The sequence below is a fragment of the Drosophila albomicans genome, chromosome 3, assembly GCF_009650485.2.
Source record: "Drosophila albomicans strain 15112-1751.03 chromosome 3, ASM965048v2, whole genome shotgun sequence".
NCBI lineage: Eukaryota > Metazoa > Arthropoda > Insecta > Diptera > Drosophilidae > Drosophila > Drosophila albomicans.
In genome coordinates this window covers 18,441,924-18,463,559 of record NC_047629.2, presented here as the reverse complement: position 1 = coordinate 18,463,559, position 21,636 = coordinate 18,441,924, and the positions used below count along the sequence as shown (strand labels likewise).

General features: G+C 38.2%; 2 protein-coding genes and 1 long non-coding RNA gene across 4 annotated transcripts; 1 reads left to right on the top strand and 2 right to left on the bottom strand.

Annotated features, from left to right (window-relative positions):
* Positions 1 to 3,965: 3,965 nt before the first annotated feature.
* Positions 3,966 to 21,249, top strand: LOC117570142 (uncharacterized). 2 transcript variants are annotated; one of them, XR_007954808.1, is made up of 4 exons: positions 3,966 to 4,149; positions 20,032 to 20,622; positions 20,684 to 20,860; positions 21,087 to 21,249. It is a non-coding gene; the product is annotated as an uncharacterized LOC117570142 (long non-coding RNA). The 2 variants fall into 2 exon arrangements; XR_004572322.2 differs by having other exon boundaries at positions 3,967 to 4,149; positions 20,684 to 21,249.
* LOC117570140 (membrane-bound alkaline phosphatase) lies at positions 5,129 to 8,057 on the bottom strand. Its single transcript, XM_034251606.2, has 3 exons — positions 7,924 to 8,057; positions 5,864 to 7,023; positions 5,129 to 5,560 (listed from the first exon to the last, which is right to left on the bottom strand). Exons 1-3 carry the CDS (start codon positions 7,991 to 7,993, stop codon positions 5,231 to 5,233), a joined length of 1,560 nt encoding a protein of 519 aa, XP_034107497.1. The 5' UTR covers positions 7,994 to 8,057; the 3' UTR covers positions 5,129 to 5,230.
* On the bottom strand, positions 8,115 to 11,732 carry LOC117570141 (odorant receptor 45b). The gene is made up of 6 exons (XM_034251607.2): positions 11,218 to 11,732; positions 10,969 to 11,159; positions 10,743 to 10,918; positions 9,439 to 9,537; positions 9,209 to 9,361; positions 8,115 to 9,122 (listed from the first exon to the last, which is right to left on the bottom strand). The coding sequence occupies exons 1-6, from the start codon at positions 11,730 to 11,732 to the stop codon at positions 9,072 to 9,074; spliced, it is 1,185 nt and encodes a 394-aa protein (XP_034107498.1). The 3' UTR covers positions 8,115 to 9,071.
* Positions 21,250 to 21,636: the final 387 nt, after the last annotated feature.

Sequence of the window (21,636 nt, the reverse complement as noted above, 5' to 3'; positions counted from 1 at the left end):
GCAATCAACTAAGCCGCCTCACTGCAACAATAGACATGCCCAACATTAGTTTATACAGACACACACACACACTTCACACACAGGCACATTAACTGTATTTATGTACGTCAGCAAATTGTAATTGAAATTGAAGGGAATTGAATTGCCCGGCATTGAAGAGCATATCGACTGGGGGCAGGCGAAGGCAAAGCCAAATGTGTACAGTAACAAGATGCCCCAAGGCGGGGCATGCCTCGCTCACACACACACGTATACATACATACATACATACACACAAAGCGCACACATACACAATACCAATATCAACTCATTTATAGACTAATTCAATTATGCAGACGCAGCAAGAACAATAGCAACAACACAAAGCAGAACATCTGATTTCAATAATTGCAGTTAAAGAAAGGGTATTAGCATTCAACAAAAAAAGATCTATGATAATACTACTATACGGTGAAGTGCTAACGATTTCCGATTCTTATGTAAATGCGTTCAACAAGAATAACAGCAAAAGCAAGATGAAAACAAAAAGTGAAATATATAATAAATATATATATATATATATATACGATAATCCAATACAATCGAAATAAGTAACATTATGCATTAAGTGGAAATAATATTAAATATATGTATAAATGGCAAAATTTTACAAATCCCGAGTTTTAATATGGAAGTTATCATTGTAGATGTTGGCCAGTGGGCGCATACTTGCATGTGCCAGTGTGTGGAACACTTAAAAAAGCTCTATATTGAAGCAAAGGGCTTTTGTAGAGTATCCCCGCCACCTCTCTGCCTAACTACCTTTCGAATATATATAACTGTATGTATGTATGAATATAACTGTGTGTATGTATGCGTTGTCCCATTTCCGCACCCAGACTTACATAAGACCCCCAACGAAAGGCACATGAGTGGGCGGACGGGCCCTGGGGGGCAGGGGGTTCACATTTAGGTTAAGTAAACAGAAGAAAACAACGAAATGTCGATAAACGGATGGAGGAAAAGAGTTTTACAGTACATAACAAAAAACAAACATACATATGTACATACATATAATACATACATACATGTGTAGTTATGTGTTTCTATTGTAAATACATTGACACGATTTCAGCATTAATTGAAATGCTGCAGTCATCGCTATCGCTGGCTGTTAATTCACATGAAATTTGACAGAAGGCTGAAAAATGCTAGTTGTATGTACATACATTTGTACATGTGTGTCTGTGTGTGTGTTTTTATCGTGTATCGGTGTCGGGGGCCTATAACTGTGTGTGCGCTTGGCAACCGGGCAACAACAACAGCAACAGCAGCAGCAGCAACAACATAAAAAATGTGGCACACTTAACTGCTGCGTCGACGTCGCAGTCGCTGCGCAAAATTCCCCTGCTCACTCTGCCCCATGTGGCTGCTCCCTACATACAACAACACATCGTGTACATAATGTGTATCCGAAAGATACAAAAAAGCGCGTCCAATTTGAATGTGCTTAGAAGTGCGCGCGCGCGATTGCGAGAGCGCCCCAGAGCGAACGTGAGAGAGAGAGAGAATGAGTTTCGTTAAAAAGCTCCAACTGCGGCAGCCGCTACAGCGCCAGCTTCAATACACTTACACATGCCGTCACGTGTTCGTGTTGGACATGTGTATGTACACCGTAGTTGTGTGCGTGTGTGTGTATATGCCGCGCAGCTGTGGTTGATGTAGCGCAGCGCAGAGCTTTTTGTGGCGCACGTTAAGCTCGCGCGCTGGCTACGCGAGCTGCTGGCTGACTCAGCAGTGCCATTAGTTTGAACACATTTTCTGTATGCTTGTATGTACGTTGGTTTGCCTTCTGCCTTTGGGGCTACACTGTTTTTTCTGCTGCTGTTTCGCTTTTTTTCCAGCGCGTTTTTTCTCTTCTCATCTCACAAGTACAGCGAAGCATTGTTGTTGTTGTGTGTGCGCATTGCGCATAATTGTTGTAGTTGTTTTTGCTTTTGCTTTTCATATATTTTTTCTTGTTATCGCCTTTCAAATGTTTATGCAGCGTTGCAAGAGCTGACATACACATACATATGCACATACATATAAACATGCATTTTGCATTGCCAGCTATGGACCTTTAAACATTGCTGTGGACGGTCCCACGAAACCACACAAAAACCACAACTGGATTTCTTTCTATTTCTTTCTCTACCTGTACTCATGTGTGTGGCTGTGTATGTATGTGAGTGTATGACTGTTTTTCTATCTCTTGCTGGCAGGCCACACTTTCGCGCTCTAGCTCACTCTGCGCTCATGTCGCTGCTGACCCAGTTTCTTAGGCTTGCCTTGCACTGACTGGCCAAGTGGCTTTGGCTTTAGCTTTAGCTTTGGGTTTGGCTTGGTTTGGTTCGGTTTTTGGCTTGGCTTTCACAACGCTCGCTTGCTTACAACGCACAACTTTCTTGTTCGTACCGCACCCTTTTGCCCTTGCCACTCCCCTTTCTTCCGAAACACACAAAAAAGTAGAACCAAAGTCCACTTTTGGGTTTCCACTTTGCCCACAGCCTCCCAATAAAATGTCCCTTTGCTCAGTTTACAAATTAAAATGTAATCTTGTTAAATTGAAATGCTAACGGAAATTATACAAAGCTCGAAAGACACGTAGAATCGAAAATAAATTACATGCTTCCGATTGCACGAAGCTGAAACGTGTCCTCTTCAAAAAAAATATAGGAGGAGCACATGCTTCCAAAGACACATATGAATGTACATACACATTAATATGTACATATATGTATGTATCTAGTGATTTATGTATGTATAATATAATATCAGTATGTTCATACCTTTATGATTCGAAGAATATAATATTTAGAGTTGAAAGTTTGTCGAGCTTATAAATGCTAGTATTATTTATATTTTTAGCATGAAAAACTTTACAAAAACTATAAAAAGAACACCTAGGCAATTGGTAAACGTGTTTGTTTAAATAATAACAAATGGTAATTTAGAAATAATTTTAAAATAAATTTAAAATTTTGTAATCACTTTAATTTTTAATTCAATCAATAAATTAGAGTTAAGAATGATTTCAATTAAAGATTTTTAAGAAGACTCCTTTTTGGGTTTTGAATAAAGTCGTATAATATGTCTTATTATAGAGCGATGCATTATATAGAGCATGTGTGCCAAAACTCGTAACATTGAAAAGCAGAGAGTGATTAGAAAAGCCAAAGCCGAAGATGCGAATAGAGGTTAAATAGAGGTTAAATTTTAAAAGTTGTCTAAAGCAATCCTAGTCATAATCGGTCTTCGAGCTTAAATGTGCATGACTTCGTCTAACCTTGGGATCGTTTTGGTAATCTCAGCAGCATCAGCAAATTTTGTCAATTACTGTAACTTGCAAATATCGCGATCCCTGCACACAATGCGTGTCACACCAAGCCTTATGGCAGGACATTATGCGCCAGAAAGTATGCAATGGAAACGTTAATCCAATTTATAGCTACAACCTGAACTAAAGGAAATAACGTTGGCTAATCCGACAATAGCCGCATTTTAATTAACTTAATTGCCTTTCCTTGGCCTATCAGATGATTTCTCAAATGAAATGCAATTTTTTGTATGTGCTAGAATTCAACTGATAAAGGCTGACATAATGTTTGTCACATTAACTTATCGCAGAAACCAAAAGCATAATTAAATATCCATTAAACGTTCACAGTTTTCGATAATTTCAAGTTCTGAATTCGAGAGCTGTCAGTAAAAGCAACATTTAAAGTGCCGCCGCAGTTTAATTAAGTGCTACGTCAATTTGCCACACAAAATGAGATAATAATCAGTTTTTAATTATTGAAAAGCCTTTCAAACTTGATGTATACCGATAAACATCAATATCAGAGCGCCAACTGTTATCGGAGACAGCTTGAGGTTAGTGTTGCACAGCACGTCACTAAAATGGTGTATCGAAGGATCGTCACAATTATCGATAAACGTAAAAAGTCTAGTGTTGAGCCGAATGTAATTAAAATGGCATTTATTAAATTAAATTGCAAAAGTGCGCGTATTCTCGACACTTTTTATAATTGTGTGCTGTTTTTCAATTTTTCTATTTTGTTTAGTCCATTGTGCATTGCAAACTAGTGATAAGCGTGAATACTTTGTTTGCTGCAAAATAAAACAAAGGTGAGTGCAATTTTCGAACGAATCTCTTAATTAAATTTTGCAACATATTTGTACCCTGTCATCCATGACTTAATCGCACCCATAACGTGCTTGACAATAGCCAAAACTATATGCTATATATGCTGGTCGTAGTCATCTAATTGGAATAACAGGCATTGCATCCAATTGCCCCGCAGTCTCTTGGCCAACAGGTCGTCGTTGCTCGCACACCTGTGCGGCCGACAGATTTGCGCAATTACAAGAGCAAACCTACGAGCTGCGGTTGGTGGTAACATGCTGGCTGCCTGCGGCTTTGGCCTGGTCGTGGACCAGTGATCAAATTGTGCTGCAGCAGTTGCCTGCTAACCATAGACTAGAAGCTGACGTTGTCAATCCAAATGGGATTTAAATGCAATTTCGTTGCACAGCAGCTGACGTAAGTAGAGCGCACACACACGCACACATTTGGACAATTGAAGTGTGGATAAGTGTGTGTAGTCTATGCACAGGTGGCGCTTTAATTTCGAGTGTGTTTAACGGAATTTTAGCGTAACCTGGCGAGAACTGAAAAGTGTAACCATACTTTGCTCAGAGGTAAAATACTAAAATCGTTAATGTAATTAGCGATAGATTTATGAGCATTTGACCCACATTAAAATTGCATTTTAGCATTTATATCTATTTAACACTCTTCTTTCGCAAACGTTCACAAGTTATCAATCACTTTTATTGACCAATTGATTGATTCAGGTCGAACTAAGCACTAAGCACTGCAGTTGCCTGTTGATTGTTAATTGAAATCGAATTTGAGCTGCAAACAGATTACGAGTGAATTGCGATTGAGGTACAGCTGTTAGCTGCTGTTATAAGGGAATTGCCAGGAAATTGCTTCTCTGCGCTTCTGTCGCTGCCAATTGGCATTCAATTAAAAGCCATTCGATTTGCCAATGGCCACTGCAGAGCGGCTAAAACATAAAATAAACGTCAACAGACTGAGAAGTGCATTTTTGCTGTATTCGCCTTTTAATTGCATTTTACATGCTGCAACAAACAGAATTGGAATTCCCCCCTTTTTATTTTTTCTTTTGTTTTTGGGAACTGACTAAACATTGGCATATGGTCCAATGCCGGCAGCTCTGGCCATTAAAGCTGGAATATTGGCCTGTTCGTAAGTGCCACTGAAAAACTGAGCATAGGGGCCCGAAGCAAAGACAGCCACATCGTCGCCTCCATGCGTGTCGGCACTGAGAGGAACCATGGCTGGACTCACGTAGAGCGGATTCTTGGTGTCCTTCTCCGTGATGACCTTACGACCCTCGGCTTGGCCGAAGCTGGCATAGTAACCAGGTCCATTAGCATAGGAGAGAATGTTATAGGGAACATTGTCGTCGCCCAGAGTGCCCGACAGACCAGTAATATCCTGAGTGCGTTCCTGCAAAGAAAATGTTGTCAAACAATTTACATATTATCGATGTAATAAGAAAATATCCACTCCGATTTAACTCAGTTGTGCAAAATGTGAAGCCTTCTAGTCCTTACTATTTATGTTAAAGCTTCTTTACCCAGATTTAACACTTTTGCTGAGGGAATTATGGGAAATGTCAGGGTTTAACACCTAGGAAGCCTTGACAGCTTTCTAGCTCTTACAGTTAAGGTTGTTTCACTCACTTATCGGTTATTCTGTACGTCAACAGGTCAGCACAAGAAGAGTTTCATATAGAAAAAGTGAGCTTACCGGATAGCCATTAATGCTGAACACGTGCGAGTGATCGGATGTGACCACGATGAGTGTGTCCTCCTCGGAAGTTAGTTCACGAGCCTTCTGGATAGCCCTGGCAAACTCCGCAGTGTCCTCGAGCGAGCGACGTGCATAGTTGTCGTGATGGGCCATGTCAATACGAGCGCCCTCGACGAACAGGAAGTAACCATTCTCATTGCGCTGCAGCACCTTCAGAGCTGTCTCGGTCAACTCGGTGAGTGAGGGATCAGCCAAGTGGCTGAGGTCGTGATTGCGTTCACGATCGCCATCGTAGGGCAGATGATCGTTGGCAAACAGACCGAGCAGATAATCAGTCTTATTGAGATCGAGCTGCTGCAGACCCTTGCGACTCCACACATAGTTGGCAGAGACGTTCCTCGACTGCTTCTCGGCCAGCCACTCGTTGATGAGATTGCGTCCGTCGAGTCGGTAGCCTCGCTGACCGGCCTCGTCACGCACTGTGTTGTTAAGGAAGTTCTTCTTGCCGCCACCCAAGATAACCTTAAGGTTCTTGCCCACTTCCCATTCGACCAGTTGGCGAGCAATATCAATGGTCTCCTCTGGATTGCAGCCACCCTCCACAACCTCCATGTCGTTCTCCCAGTTGCGATCCGCAGTGTGTGCATAAACGCCGGCGGGCGAAGCGTGCGTGACACGAGCGGTTGTGACAAAACCCGCATCCTTGCCAGCATCTTGTGCCCACTTGGCAATGCTATCGACATGATCTTCTTCACCGTTGGCTGCAGTGCAGTTGTAGCGTGGCACATTCGCATTCACTCCAATCGTGCCGTAGTTACCCTTCACGCCACCCAAATACGCGGTAGCTGTGCATGCCGAGTCAGCCACCTGACGGTTGACGCAGTACGTCTTCGAAAGTCCAGTGTAGGGGAACTGCTCGAAGTACACCTTCTCGGAGCTGTCGCCCAGCAGATTGCGTGTTGCTGTAATTGTGTGAATGGACATGCCATCGCCCAGGAACATGATCACATTCTTGGCGCGATTTGTGTTTACCGCCTGCAGAGATTCCAGCTTGGCGGCCAGCGTCTGCTGTGCTTTCTCTCGCCAATAGGCGCTCTCCGCTTCCGCCTCGTTCTTTAGGCCAAGGGAGGCGCGGGCATGGCGTGCATGTTGATGGTCTGCAATTGAGGGTTTATTGCGATTATTTATTGTAGACAGTGGAGAGCGTAATTAACCAATTATAGTAAAGTTACTTAAAGTACTAAATTACTAATCGCCAGTGGTCATGTGCGTATCGCCTTCCGTATCACCTTGGCGAGTTTGTTTTACGATCAAGATAAGCGTTCATCTGCTAATAACAAACAACCTGAACAAACATTCTTTTGCGTGTTTCTCAAATTGCTGGGCGACTTTGCTCAGCTCTTAAAACAGCAATTGCAAGAATTTTAGGTACTTGATTTTATAAACGATCCAAAAAAGTCATATGTTTATTATTTACTCATAAAAATATATTGAATTGCTTGTCATAAAACAAAGATTTACTTCTATTCATTCCTTTATTTTCAACAAAACATAATAATATAAAAAAAATAATTAACATTTCTTTAACTTTTGAACTTTATGAAAATAGTGTCCACGCAATTGTGGGAATTTCTTTGACTAATTGAGAAGCTGATAATATTTATCAAATTTCAATCGTTACACAATGTTGAACACGTTTCGTTCATAAATCAATAAACAAAACTTTTGTGCTATTCTTAAGTGCGAATAATGTGCAAAATTTAAGTATAGTTTTTTTTCATTCATTCCCTTCATTTATAGATAAAGTTTATAATCCGTTAATCGAAGTCGAATAAACAAATGTGTTAGCTCACATGGAATATTTTTGCTCAATTGAAACTAATTGGGCTGAGTGAATAAATGACTATTGAAAAGCAAAAGGAATACCGGCTTTAAATATGAGTATTTAGCTCATTCTACATTGAACTTATTATCCGAATTATTTTTTTAAATCTTTATCCAAATTTTGAGCCGCAAAATAAAAAAAAGAATTATGCCCCTTTGTTAGCTTTACCCACCTCGATGTGCGGTGACCAAAACGATGAGTAGAACGGTGGCAAGCAGCCGCAGATTGAATATGAATCCCATTTTCGAATCTCACTCTTCGGACTTGTGACGAGATCAGCCTTCGAAAGTGCACTAAAAGTAGCGTGTGGGCAGTTTGGGTTTCATTGTGGGCCAACTAACTAATCGAGTCGATGGGAACAGAAAATCTAATCAGCAATTCTTGGTAATCAAAATGCCAAAATCAAATCGCCCAAATGGATTTATGGTCAGCAAATTGAGGTATTAACTGTTAAGCACGTAAAAAAGATGGATTCACGTGTTCAAGATGCGGACAAGGAGCTTAACTTTGATGTAAGCAAGCTCGGGTCGGCTTATTGTTGCAGCATGCAAAAACCAACAACAAAAACAACAAAAATCATAACAACAGCAACAATAAAGTAGCCTCAGTCAATTTTGAGCTCGTTACGTATACGAAGCGTATGCCTGATGGCCAATGGGCAAAGTCCGGCAACGGGGTGAAAACTGAAAACTGGCAAACTGGCTGGCATTTTCTTATGTCAGAAGCCTGCAGGCGCTTTTAATCAACCGGGTTCATATATATGTATGTATGTATATATTTATGTATGAGTGTGTGTCCTTTGTGTTGTTGTTGTGTCCTCGTTACTGAAGCCTTTTGACGTCAATGCCAGTTGGTAACTGGCTGTTGTTGTCGTTGTCGTTGTTGCGCCACAAAGTAAATTGAAATGAGTAAAGTCAAAAATACGAAAATTTCTTATACGAACTCTTCCGAAATTCAAATTGCAAATACTATAAGTAAACTGGCTGAGGAATTGTGTGAGAAACAAACCTGCTGTAAAACTGAAAATTCCTTGGCAAATCATTGAACTGTGTCAACACAAATTCCTGCAATATTTTCATAAATTCAACAAATTATTTACGTAAACTGCAAATATTTGAGCAATGCCGTAAAGGGGGAGCAAAGGAATGATGTTTTTTCTACTGATGAAAAACGTATCTCGGGTGCATAAAAAGTGCTGCATACTTTTAGGGTAAGTGCGAAGTGACAGACACTTGAAAAAGTATTCGCATGCAAGCGAATCTCTTGGCGCCAGCAACTTGATGCAATTTATTTTTCTTCTTGTTTTGTCTCTTACCGAGACTAGAGAATGGTTTTGGCCAGCGCCACAATGGAGCCCGTAAACTTGATGACCTGCAGGGGGAAAATAAAAAAAAAAAACAAAATAGGGAAAGAAAATATGTGAGAGTTAACAATTGTCAAAGTTGCATTCAACGCACCGCTGTGAAGACCGGCAACGAGGGCGCAAAGAAGGGCACTTGCACCATGATGGGTCGCTGGGCGCGCATGATGAGCAGATAGACACGCTGTCGCACCTTGCGATCCCACTGATACCAGTAGCTATTGTATGCCGATTCACCCAGTTCCAGGCTCTGCAAAACCAAACACAGTTACATCCATTGTGTGGTACTTGGGACCCTTCTTTTTGCTTTCGTTGTGCTCAACTCACCGCCATGGACATTTCGGTGCCTCCGTAACAGTAGAGAAAGAGACACGAGCTCACCGTGCTGGCGTAGACCACGTAGCGAATGATATTGTACCCAGAATACTAAGAAATTCGCAAATCAAAGTCATATTTTTTTGTTTGTTTTTGGCACAGTGATAAGCTGAGCACGTCTCGATAGCACTCATATGATATCATCTACACTACGTATGCCGTAATTGCTTTAAGCCATAGCGAAATTAAATGCGATGTCAAATCCAATTATTAAAGTACTACTCTTCAGCTGCATGATATTTCTATATACAAATTTCGGTTTTTCCAATTTTTGAGTAGATATGGCAAGGTGATTGAAGCAGCTAAAGTTAACTACTTAACTGACTTTAAAATCATTTATGTATTAAAGGTATTCATTATTCATTCGAGTGTCAAATTTTTGTATCGGTTTCTCATCGTTACGTTTTCAAAGTGTAGTAATTCCTTAAACTCTGATATTTTGCATATAAATATCTATATTAATATAATAGAACATTCATTCAAGACTTTATTATCTTCATGACAAGAGGCCTCCAAATTTGATTTCTGTTTCTCATCATTACTTTTCTAAAATCTTGTAGTTTGATAAGCTCTCATACCTTCTATCTATGCTATTCATTGAAAGTTGTACTATCTTTATTGATACAATACTTAAAATTGTATATTTTTTTCATTTTTCTATCAATAATACTTCACCAAATTAATGTACAACTATCGATATTAATATTAGCACCTTATACAAAAGAACATTTTACTTCTGTCATTACTTTTGTAAAGTGCTGTTATTTTTTAAGTTCTGCTATCTTCATTGAAATATCGATATTAATATAACTGAAATTGACTTGAAAGCTTACTATATGATTGATATTCATGACTACAAGCCTCCAGATTTTGTTTCTTTTTCAAAGTCGTGAAGTTTGTTACGCTCTCCTATCTTATTCATTTAAAATTGTAGTATATTATTCGATACAAAACTCAAAATGTAATCTTTTTTTACCTTTTTGTCATCATGACTACAAAATTGCTGTAACTCTTTAACTCTCCTATGTTATCTACACACAAATATCGATATTAATAACTTAAATAACTTAACTTCCTGAATACAAAACTCTACATTTTATTTCTGTCTATCATCATTACTTTTTTAAAGTGTTCTCAATCTGTAAGCTCTGCTAGCTTCACACACATAACGATATTAATAAATAGCACTTAGTTTCAAACACTTGAATGTAAATTTCTTTATCTGCCAAATCAATTTATACTACTGACATGCTCACCATAAGTATGTCGATAACACTGGTGGCTATCACCAAGCTGGCAGATAGGAACTGAGCAAAAGTGGGCGCTGCCATAATCGCTGAGAAACGCTCCACAATGCCAACGATATCGTTGTGGCGATCGATGATATTGTGCAGCTGCTGACAGCACTTTTCAGACTCGCCATCGCTGAGATCTGCCAGTGAAATAATTGTTAGTTAATTCATTAAAGCGTCAGCAACTTACCATAACGCATGGACTTAAGCACACGTTGAATGTCCATTTGCAGAGCTTTGAGCAGAAAAGTGACGTAGAGCGTAAAACTGAAGAAGAAGCCATCGGTGGCCACAAAGGCATAGACTGTGACTTGACCGTACCAAGTGGAATAGAGATAAGCCAGCGGATACAAAGGCAAACGGTGAGCGATGGCAGGAAAACTAAACAGAAATATGGAAGTACATAAAGAGTGGGAGGAGAAAGAACTCTTGTGCCTACTGCATTCTGAAGGGCATGTCGTATTTGAAGGGCTCGTGGCGCAGTGACCACATCTCCCACAAGGAGCGCAGCACAAATGCCGCCGTGTTAATGGAGCCCAGCGTGAACATGAGCATACTCAACAGCGTGGCCATGCGGTAGTAGCGACGCTTCAACTCATCCTGCTGCTCTCCGCTCTGCTGTTCGGTCAGCTGACGAATGCGACCCATGAGCAGGGCCACCTCGGAGCGACTGTACCACATGCAGGCCATCTTGTAGAGTGTCGTCAGGCTGCAGGCCAGCGGGCAGAAGGCATCCATGGCATCGACGGGACTGATCCGTATGTAAAACCAGCCAAAACTGAACTCAGCCTGGCAGCAATGTGCTAGATTGACAAAGTTAAAGATGAGCCAAGCAGTCGACCAGATGGTGGGCTTCTCCTCGAAGCGCAGACCGAGCAGACTGAACGAATATCTCGTGGAGAAGAAGAGATCCTTGTGCAGCGGATAGCTGCGGCTCAGAAATCGTGGATACATGGCGTCAAACTAATTGCAAGGATTACTGACCACTGTATTTATACAGATGTGTGTGAATGCCGAATTGACCACAATTAAACACATTTTGAAATTATAATTGGATTGCGTAATTTCGTAATTATGGTAACCAAAAACAGAATCTGGTAACACGCAGCTTTTGGTTTGTGTGGTTAATAACATGATGAGGTTAACTAATTGGTCCCGTGTTTTGATACATGTTTGGCATATCAAATGGCTTAATTACGACGGGCGAAAGGATTGAACACCCTTGGCTGAATTGAATTGACCCCCAAAGGTCGTTTGAAATTCATCTAAACACGCGTTTTTATTTAGAATCCGCTTTTAAAATGTGAAATTAACTTTTCTTTCCTATTGTATGCGCAATGCTAATTGAAGCGCAAGTCATGGCATAACTTTCTGGGTTCTTGAACTCACAGTCCAAAATAAAAGTTTAACAATAAGAATGCAAACATATTTATTTATATATATATATATATAGTATACTATATGTATGTAGCGATGGAATAAAGCAAAGCATCTCTGTGGCTGCTGCTGCTGCCTCGTTGTCACTCAATTATAAATTTAAATGAATCTGCCTTGTGAGCAATCCAATAATGTCCCGATATACATATATAGGTCACTATGTTTTGTTGCCCCTTTTGAGCAGAGAGTTGTTCTTGCATACATATGATATATTTCTCCCTTACCTTTTATGTAGATATCTTCGACATCTGTTTGTGATTCCCCATTTATGCATGCAGCTCACGACAAACCTCAAAAACTGGGTTCAATCCCTTCCAAGTTATTCAATTAGCATCAGCAAACATTGCTCTGATATAAAGAGTTTAAAATTTGGCAGGGCGCATTGAATTCAAATAAATTATTTTTTGTATTGAAATGGAATACAGTAATTAAAATTAAATTAAGTTGAAGCTTTAAATTGAGTTTATTTACGAATTCTAACTTTTAGATTCGATTTGATTTAATAATAACAAGTGTAAAATTTTAATTGGATTCGTTGGAAATATGCAAAATTAAATAAAATTTTATCAAAGCCAACTAATTAAAATTGAAATGGCATAAAATTCACGTACATTTTGAAAATAAGAGCGTGAATGAAAAAATTTAAATTCAAATTGTACTAAATTTAAAAATCCTAATTGAATAAATTCAACTTACGTCATAAAATTGCGTTCGTTCAACTTATTAAACAAAAGATTGAAAAAGAAAATTGCAATATTGACAGCTGGACAGTGGCTGTCGTTAGTCTGTGTATAAGTATTATCACGTGCTGACATGTAAATCGCTTTTAATTAAGTTGCAAGCTCACAGCTTCGGACTATTTGTCATTCATTGCGTATACGCAATCAAATTTGAGCGCATATTGATTTTGGCCAAAGGAAACCTCATCATTATTTGGCAGCCAGCTGTGACAATGCTGGCCATCGTTTTAGCGCCACACAGACACAGACACCGAGAGAGTGAGTTGTGGTAACTGCCAACGTTTATGGCCAATATGCATGCATATGCAGAGCGTGGCAGCGTGTCGACACCGATATCACCAATATTGACATCGACTCCTTTCGCTGATATCATCATCGCAGTGAAATGTAAGTAAGTTACAGCCAAAGTAACTGAAGCAAGAAATGAACTGAAGGCAGCTCTACCCTAAGACACCCACCGACCCACCCATTCAGTCGTCGTCGTTGTGGTGCTACTGTTTGACTTTTATGACAACAAACAAATAAAGGAAACTAACTCACGCACACGCAACCACCGAGTGGAGAGAAGAAGAGCTCAGCGCCAACCCCGTGAATGTTTTTGAATGCTTTCACATGCGAATGGAATGCGAGGGGGCGTGTGCGCGGGGGCTTTGCGCCACACCCTGTTTGACCCACACACACATACATACACACTCACACACACACCCAAAAATCCACCCCCGCAGCAGCTGGAAATAGACCCTGGAAAATGTTCGTTGTATAACTTTGGCGTTGTTTTTGTTGTTGTTGTTGCTGTTGCCGATGATGATCCTGCAACAGCAACAGCAGTGGCAGCAAGCAGTAAGCAGCAAGTAGCAAGTGGCAAGTGGCAAGTGGAAAAGGTGTGCCACTGTAAACGAGTCGCGGAAAAATCTGAAATCAGGCCATGGTGTCATGAGGAAAACCCAGTCGGCAACAACCAGAAAATAAACCAGTTTTTTCTTTTTATTTTTTTTTCTCATTCTCTCTCTCTCTTTCGTTTTGCCTTTGGCGCTGTTTGTATTTCGCAGAGACATTCGTAAAATGTGCTTGTACTTGTGCCCTACATTGGCCGCGGCCCCTGGCTGTAAAAGGGGGACGTCAGGTCGGAGTGTGTTGGGGGCTGGAAAACGCGAATCGAGTTTTTCCGACCGCTGCACCAGTTGAGGTTGAGTCACGACCGATTCGCTTGGATTTTGTGGAAACAGGTTGATTTTCCTGTTGTCGTCGTGGTCGTTGTTGTTGGCCCCGACTCTCGTTTCGTCTCGTCTCTTTGCGTCGCCGTTGGCCATTAGCCAAATGGGATTTCACACGCTTCCTTGGCCCGCTCGCATTGCAGTCAAGCCTGATGCGAGTTCCACACGCCAGCAGCGCAACGTTGACATGGCCCACTTACTGGCCCCTGTTCTCCTCTTGCTCTCGCTCCACCTCCTCCTCCTTCTCCTCGCTTGATCAATTATTAAAACTCACTCAGTTAGCCCAACAACTCTTGTATTTCCACACATTATACGAGAATTTTTTGGTTTTTAGCTCTTTTTGGTGGGGATTTTAGCTTGGCTGAGCGCACATATTTGCTGCATAAATGATATATATTGCTTGGGCGGCACCACTCAAGTGTCATAAATCCGCTTGGGATGCCCTCTGACTTTTCCATTTCAGTTCTTTCACTCTCTCGCTGTCTCTCTGTCTCTCTCTTTCTCTCTGTCTCTATGAAATCTCTTTATCTTTATCGCCAGTTTGCCACCAACGCTTTAGCACTAAGTATGCTCTACATTTGTCTGTACTACACATGTTTAGAGGGTGTGACGAGGAGGGCTTTGCATTGCTGCAGTGTCATAGTGCGGGGGAGGTCTGAAACTAATGCTGACAGGCCTCATGTTAATGTCCATTACGATAAGCGTCAACAATGACAGCTGACAACTACGTGCCCCGTATCATCAAAGAAGAGTTCAGCAGCTTAAGTATTGAGGGTATTTCCCGCTGGAAATAAGTATTAAAAAATATACAATTTCATTTGAAAATATATTAAATATAATAGCAGTATTTTAGTAATTTGCATTTGTTGAATGATAATTATAATGAAAGGTCTCACTATTGCTGTACTAAGCGTATTTCTTGTTAGAAATGAATATTAAAGTCTCAAAATATAATTTGCAAAACCTAAGCAATCTTGAAATTAAACTGTATTTATTATTTAGTCATTAAATGCGTAATTAACTGTAGAAAAATAATAATCCCCACATCATTAGTAAGGGTGTTTCTAGATTGAGATAAGTATTAAACAAGTTAGAAAGCTACAGTCCACTCGACTGTGAGATACTCGCTACCCATTTTGAATAAAAGCAAAATATTGCGGTATTATTTTCAAAATATACCGAAAATACTAAAAATATACCAAATGGTATATTTTGTATATCGATATAGTACCACATTCAAAATATACCATACAATGTACCAGATTGTCGGCCAAAGCAACTAAGACCCCTGGTAAGTAGGCGTTTTTGCCCATACAAAAGTATTTCTTTAATACGTTCCAGAATTTTATCTGATTGCAATCAAATTTTCAGGACTCATAAATACTATAGTTATTATTGTATACACCAAAAAATTATAGCTCTATCTCTTATAGTCTCTGAGATCTAGGTGTTCATACGGACGGACGGACAGACAGACAAACGGACATGGCTAGATCGTCCCGGCTGTTGACGCTGATCAAGAATATATATACTTTATAGGGTCGGAGATGCCTCCTTCTACCTGTTACATACATTTCCTGTCGGCATGGGTAGCGGGTATAAAAATGTAAAATTTATTTTTTAAATACCTAATCATTTTTTAGATTAAATATTACTCGCAGTATTTTAGTATATTTCAAACTAAATACATTTGCAGTATTTTAGTAATTTCCACACAATATTGCATTTATCATTTAGTCATTAAATGCGTGATTATCTTTAAAAAATTAATGACAAATCCCCACATCATTAAATTAGTAATTCCTTGTATTCATAGGGTACTTCCCGCAAGATATATTCCCTTACTTTACTATATGTACATTTAAGTTATGATTCACAAATACTATAGAATTTGCAATACTATAAGTAAAGCACATTAATGTTTGTCATTTAATGTGTATTTCTATCTATATCAGTTCCACAAATTATTAACCTTTTAAGTTGGTCCGTCCTTGGCTTGGCTCCATTTTCAGTTCAATCCGCATTGCAATGCGGGAAAAGTCGAAGTCGACTCATTGTTTTAATTTGCAGTGAGGCGTTAATTATAATTAAAACTATTGAGCTAAACAAATGTGTGCATAAATAAATAGGCGAACGGCAGCGAGACATGCCACATATTATTCACTCAGCGATGTAGATAGCTTGTAGTCTTTGTTGTACAATAGTTGTACATAGATCAAGCATGACACAATACAATTTGTGCACTGCGGTTCTTTGTGATTCCCTCCCCCGCTCATTGCCGCCCAACTCTCTCCGTGGCCACAGAGTGTGGCTCGTCTCGTGTCGTCTCGCATCGACTGACGTGACGTGACATAAGCTAAATTGTTTTAAATTTTTGTCGAATCGCTTTTCAAATGACTGCATACAGCATTGAGAGTCACTATTATTGCCAGCTATACCCTGTATAAAATAGGAAAGGGGTAATAAGGTTAAAAAGAATATGTATAAAAGTTGTAAAAATGTAAAAACTTTAGTAAACTTTTAATAAAGAAATTATACCGAACATAAAATATCAGAGAAATATTGTTAGGTATTTTAGAGATATAAACAAGTCCTCATATTGGAATTATATTGGGAACATATTACATACATATATAGTTTTTTGGAAAATGAAAAAATAAAAATTTATAATAAAACAGAATTGAAAAAAGGATTATCCAATAAAATTAAAATTAAAATTAATAATAAGAATGAGAATAATAATAATAATAATAATAACTGGAAATAAAAATAAAAACAACAATCATAATAGGATATACATATGTTAAACAAAGTAAAAAGAGATTGTAACAATATACTATTATATACTAATTAAATAGAATAATACTGATCTGACCTTCAAATTACCCTTAAAAAAAAGTACCTTTTAGTCGATCGCTTTGTCTTACACCAGGCATAATTATAATGAAACCTACAATAATTGAAGTTGTTGCGTTATCGAGCAGCTGTCATGTGCTTGGGGTTTTCCCATAACTAGCTCTGCCAAGATCTTCAAAGGCAACGTGGAAAGCCTAACCTAAAGCGTCTAATAACGACATCTGTTGCTGGGGCTGTTGTTGCTTTTACTGTTGTTGCCTTTGTTGTTGTGGTCAATAGTGCACGACATAATTGCTGATTGAATGAGGCTGTCAACTGACGTCAGCTCCAACTGATTAATGGCAATTAGTGAGCCGCTAGTCTATATAGATCTATCTCATGGCCCGCCCTCTGCCTCCCCACACACACACAGACACACACACACACCCACGCAGAGAGTGTAATAAAGCGTTCCCAGAATTCGGCAGCTTTTCTAATATACATATCTTAATACATATAAACAAATATATGTAGTATATAGTCATGTAATTCCATTGCCAACACGCAAACCAGACCGAGGACAAGTCACGCCACATCTTTATGTTGTTCTCGAGACATTTCACTCTCGCCAAAAGGAACTAGACTCCCATTTTGTTGTTGCCTTTGTGGCGCCATAAATCTGCAGTTTGTGGCACTCGCAAGTCGCATGTCGCTTGGCAATTGGACAAATGGCTTCAAAACTGGCGCAACACTCGCATAAAAAACTTTATACATTCGCGTGTCCCACAATGGAAGCATTTTAATTTGTGTAAAATCTTGAATCTAACCCCTCAATTGTTCTGTTTTGACTTGTTGCCGTTGTCACGTACGACTGACAGAAAACCCAAACTACCAAAAGCCATTAGCTGACAAAAAGTTAGTACATGAAACTATTTTCAAATCGTTACCAAGTTGACCAGAAATTTGACTTTGCCTCCATTCGCAACTTCACAGATGCTAAATGCGAAGTTTTACAAACAACATGTATTTATTTTTATGAAATTCACATTTAAAAGATTTTTATCGATAAATGTTTAGTTTCTTATTTAATTGAAAAATGAATAATCAGTTTGAATCACGGTAAATGTATTCAAAAGAATCTCCGACATTATTAAAAACGAGAGGCGTCTGTTGAGAGTAGCTGTGCCAAATATTTCAATCTTTGTGCTCTGACAACTTAGTTGAAGAGTCATTTGACTGATCTGCAAAATTGAAATTAAACTTATTGAAAAATCAAAGAAAAATACATTTATAAATGATCTTACAACGCGATCTACGTAAACATTTTGAGACTTCGATTGTCCTAAAATCGATATAGTCTCTGGGATAAGATCAGAAACAGTCCCAGCCAAGTTATTGAATACGTAGAATTCAGCGAATTCGAAGAAAATATATGCCAATAGGTTATAGTCAACCATTGGAGACCATGTTTCTCGCACTTGGAGTCGAATGTACATATATCCTCCCAATATACAGGTGCAAAGCGTTTGTGTAGGATACCACAGTATTAAATGACGAAAAGTTTCGCAAAATTCGCCGCAAACATTGATTAGATCCTGTTGTCGATTAAAGAACTCCTGCAATTCATCAAGTTGAACTTTTCCAGCCAGTAATTCTTTAAGCTGCGACTTTAATCCTATGCCACAATAAGATATTTTCCAAAGAATTTCATAAGATAGTAGGGATATTGCAAAAGTAATATTATATGTCCAGCATGAGTACAAAATATAGATCATCTTAACAGAAACTTCTTTAGGTCGACGCATATAATCCCATTGTATTTGAATGCCGATATTTATGCAGATGATAAACAGTTTTTTATACAGCAGTAAATAAAGATATTTATGGCCAGAGGCTGTTGGCATATTCCGATTTAACGTTTCTAGCGTTTTCATTATGCGTTGAATTGAACGTTGTTGGAATCGAGCACAGTATAGAGTTGAAATTATTACAATCATATGAATACTGACAAAAAACCAATTGCCAATGGTCATCCAGTTTGAAGACATGTGAGTGATAATTTCCGGGTTTTCAGTTAGAGCATCAAATATAAGGAGAGGAATTCCAAAAGCCAGTAGCAGATTGTGAATGAAGCTATACACCCTCAGATACTTTGATCTTTGTAAACGACCCGTTTTTGGATTGGGAAAATATTGGATTATGCCATGGATAGCCTCAAAGTAACCGATTAACACTTCTACTCTCTTCATAGTTGCGACAACTAAAATCGTACAGAACAAATACAGAACGCTTACAGAAAATCAATTAGTTTAATGGGAACTAGAACTTGGTGGCAATAGCTAAAAGCTATAGATATAGTTCAGAGATAAGAACTTTCCGATGAACCTAAAGTCGAATTAAGCACTATCATATAATAAAATGATCTATCAGAAAGAACCCAACTGTGACTGACTGTGATATCTTGATGAAAGCTATAATACTAAATATTTAAGAGAGCATTATTTGGTTCCTGTTTTTATAATATTGAATTCCATTAAAGTTTTTTAATTATTCGATAATTGCAAACAATTTGATAGAATTAAACATTACATCTAAATTTAAATATACTAATAATGTTATAGACAAAATTGTAGAAGTACTTCTTTTAGTTATATATTTTTTTCATCATGTTATGTCACAATAGTTAAGTTATAAATATAATCGAATATTTAATGCCTTTACGTTTTGTATAAATACACATACTTATATTTTTATTAAATTGATTTCATTTTATAATTGAAAATCTTAAATTCTATTCATCGTGTTGACTATTAAATTTATCAAAGAAATAATAATCATTTTGGATCATGTACAAGATGTGTAAGATCACCTCTGAGACAGCAACAAATGAGAGTCGATTGTTGACAGTAGCAATATTATAAATTTGAATTTTCGTGTTCTGACAACTAAGTTGCAATGTCATCCAGCTAATCTGTATGAAAGAGATCTATTGAAACCAAAACAAATTTATTAAACTTCAACTTACAGTGCGTTCCAAGTGATGATCTTGAAGATTCGATCGCCCTAAGATAGCTATGGTATCTGGGATGAGATCAGAAACTTTCCGGGCCAAGTTGTTAAAAGCATAAAAATCGGCGAATGTAAAAGTGACAAATAAAACAGACAAAATCGAGGCCTCAGAATAAAATGACTCTATAACTTGTATCCGAATGAATAAGTATCCACATAGAACACAGGCAAAAAGGATGCGAGCAGGAGTCCACAACATTAAATGTCGAAAAGTGCCACAATATTCACGACAGACATTGATGAGCTCCTGTTGTCGTTTAAAGAACTCTTGTAAATTATGAAGATCGACTGGTTTCGCCAACAACTGTTCCAAATGAGTCCTTAATCCCTTGCCACAAAAATATAGTTTCCAAAGAATTTCATATTTAAATAGAGATATGGCAAAAACAATATTATGCGAACAGAATGAATACAGAATGTAGAACATGTGGACCGAACACGATTTGGGCCATCGTACATAATTCCAATAGCACTGAATTACAACATTAAAGCATGTAATAAAAACTCTTACATACAGCATAGTGTAAAAATATCTCTGATCTTTCACAGGTGGGTAAATGTGTTTCAACTTTTCTAGTATTTCCATTATGCGTTGAATTGAATTTTGCAGATATTGCGCACAGTATACAGTCGAGATTATAACAATCGTATGAAGGAAACATTGGCACAAAGCTCCATAATTAAGCCAATTTGAAAATTGATTAAATTCAGTTTCTGGACTTTGGGTCGTCAAATCCAGGAATGCAAAGGGAGTTCCACATATCATTACGAAATGATAAAAAATACTGTACGTCTTCAATATTTTTGATCTCTTTAAGCGACCCGTTTGTAATTCGGGATAATAGTGAGTTATTCCATTTAACGCTTGAAACCAACCGATATAAACTTCGACCTTCTTCATGATGATGAGAACTGAAACCGTTTAAGCAATAATGTTGAAATTAATTTAATGGCGTCGAATATTATCGAGTAACTGTCACTCGCAAATTTTAAATTCTTGCTTCTTCATGCAGAAACCCTAACCAATATGGAACTTGATAATAAACTTTCGATTTGAACTTTCGTAATTTTATCATTAACTAAATTGGATAATTACCTATCGTGGCTACAATCAAGAAGTCTGCCCTCAGTATTAAAATAGTAAAACCTCTTATACTTTGAGACACTTTCTTAAGAAAGTCTGACAAGTACTCTTTTCTCTTATATTAAATTTTTAATATTTTATTATAATATTTATTATTTGTTGAAAGTATAATGTTTTTTATTAATAATTTTTTATTTTGTAGATTTGCTTCAAATCGGGGTTTTTGCGGTAGAGCATAACATTTCAGGTAATCTTCCATCTCATTAAAAAAGCTCCAGCAATATTTTAAATAAAGTAATTAGAGTTACACAAGAAGTTGCATATTCACTGAATGTATTTTGGGTTCACATTAAAAATTGGTCTTGAACTAAATAAATCATGACAATGAATAAGCGTTTGTTGATAGTAAATACACCAAAAACGTGAATCTTTGTGCTTAGACTAGACAAATGAGTTTATTAATATTAATTTTCTTATTG

Excerpts from the sequence above, each read along its gene's own strand:
- LOC117570140 (XM_034251606.2), bottom strand. The coding sequence starts at position 7,993 with ATGGGATTCATATTCAATCTGCGGCTGCTTGCCACCGTTCTACTCATC. Across the intron at positions 7,024-7,923 it reads TTTGGTCACCGCACATCGAG|ACCATCAACATGCACGCCAT; the intron begins GTGGGTAAAGCT and ends CCTCAATTGCAG. Across the intron at positions 5,561-5,863 it reads TCAGCATTAATGGCTATCCG|GAACGCACTCAGGATATTAC; the intron begins GTAAGCTCACTT and ends TTTTCTTTGCAG.
- LOC117570141 (XM_034251607.2), bottom strand. The coding sequence starts at position 11,732 with ATGTATCCACGATTTCTGAGCCGCAGCTATCCGCTGCACAAGGATCTC. Across the intron at positions 11,160-11,217 it reads GACATGCCCTTCAGAATGCA|TTTTCCTGCCATCGCTCACC; the intron begins GTAGGCACAAGA and ends ATTTCTGTTTAG. Across the intron at positions 10,919-10,968 it reads GCTTAAGTCCATGCGTTATG|ATCTCAGCGATGGCGAGTCT; the intron begins GTAAGTTGCTGA and ends TTTCACTGGCAG.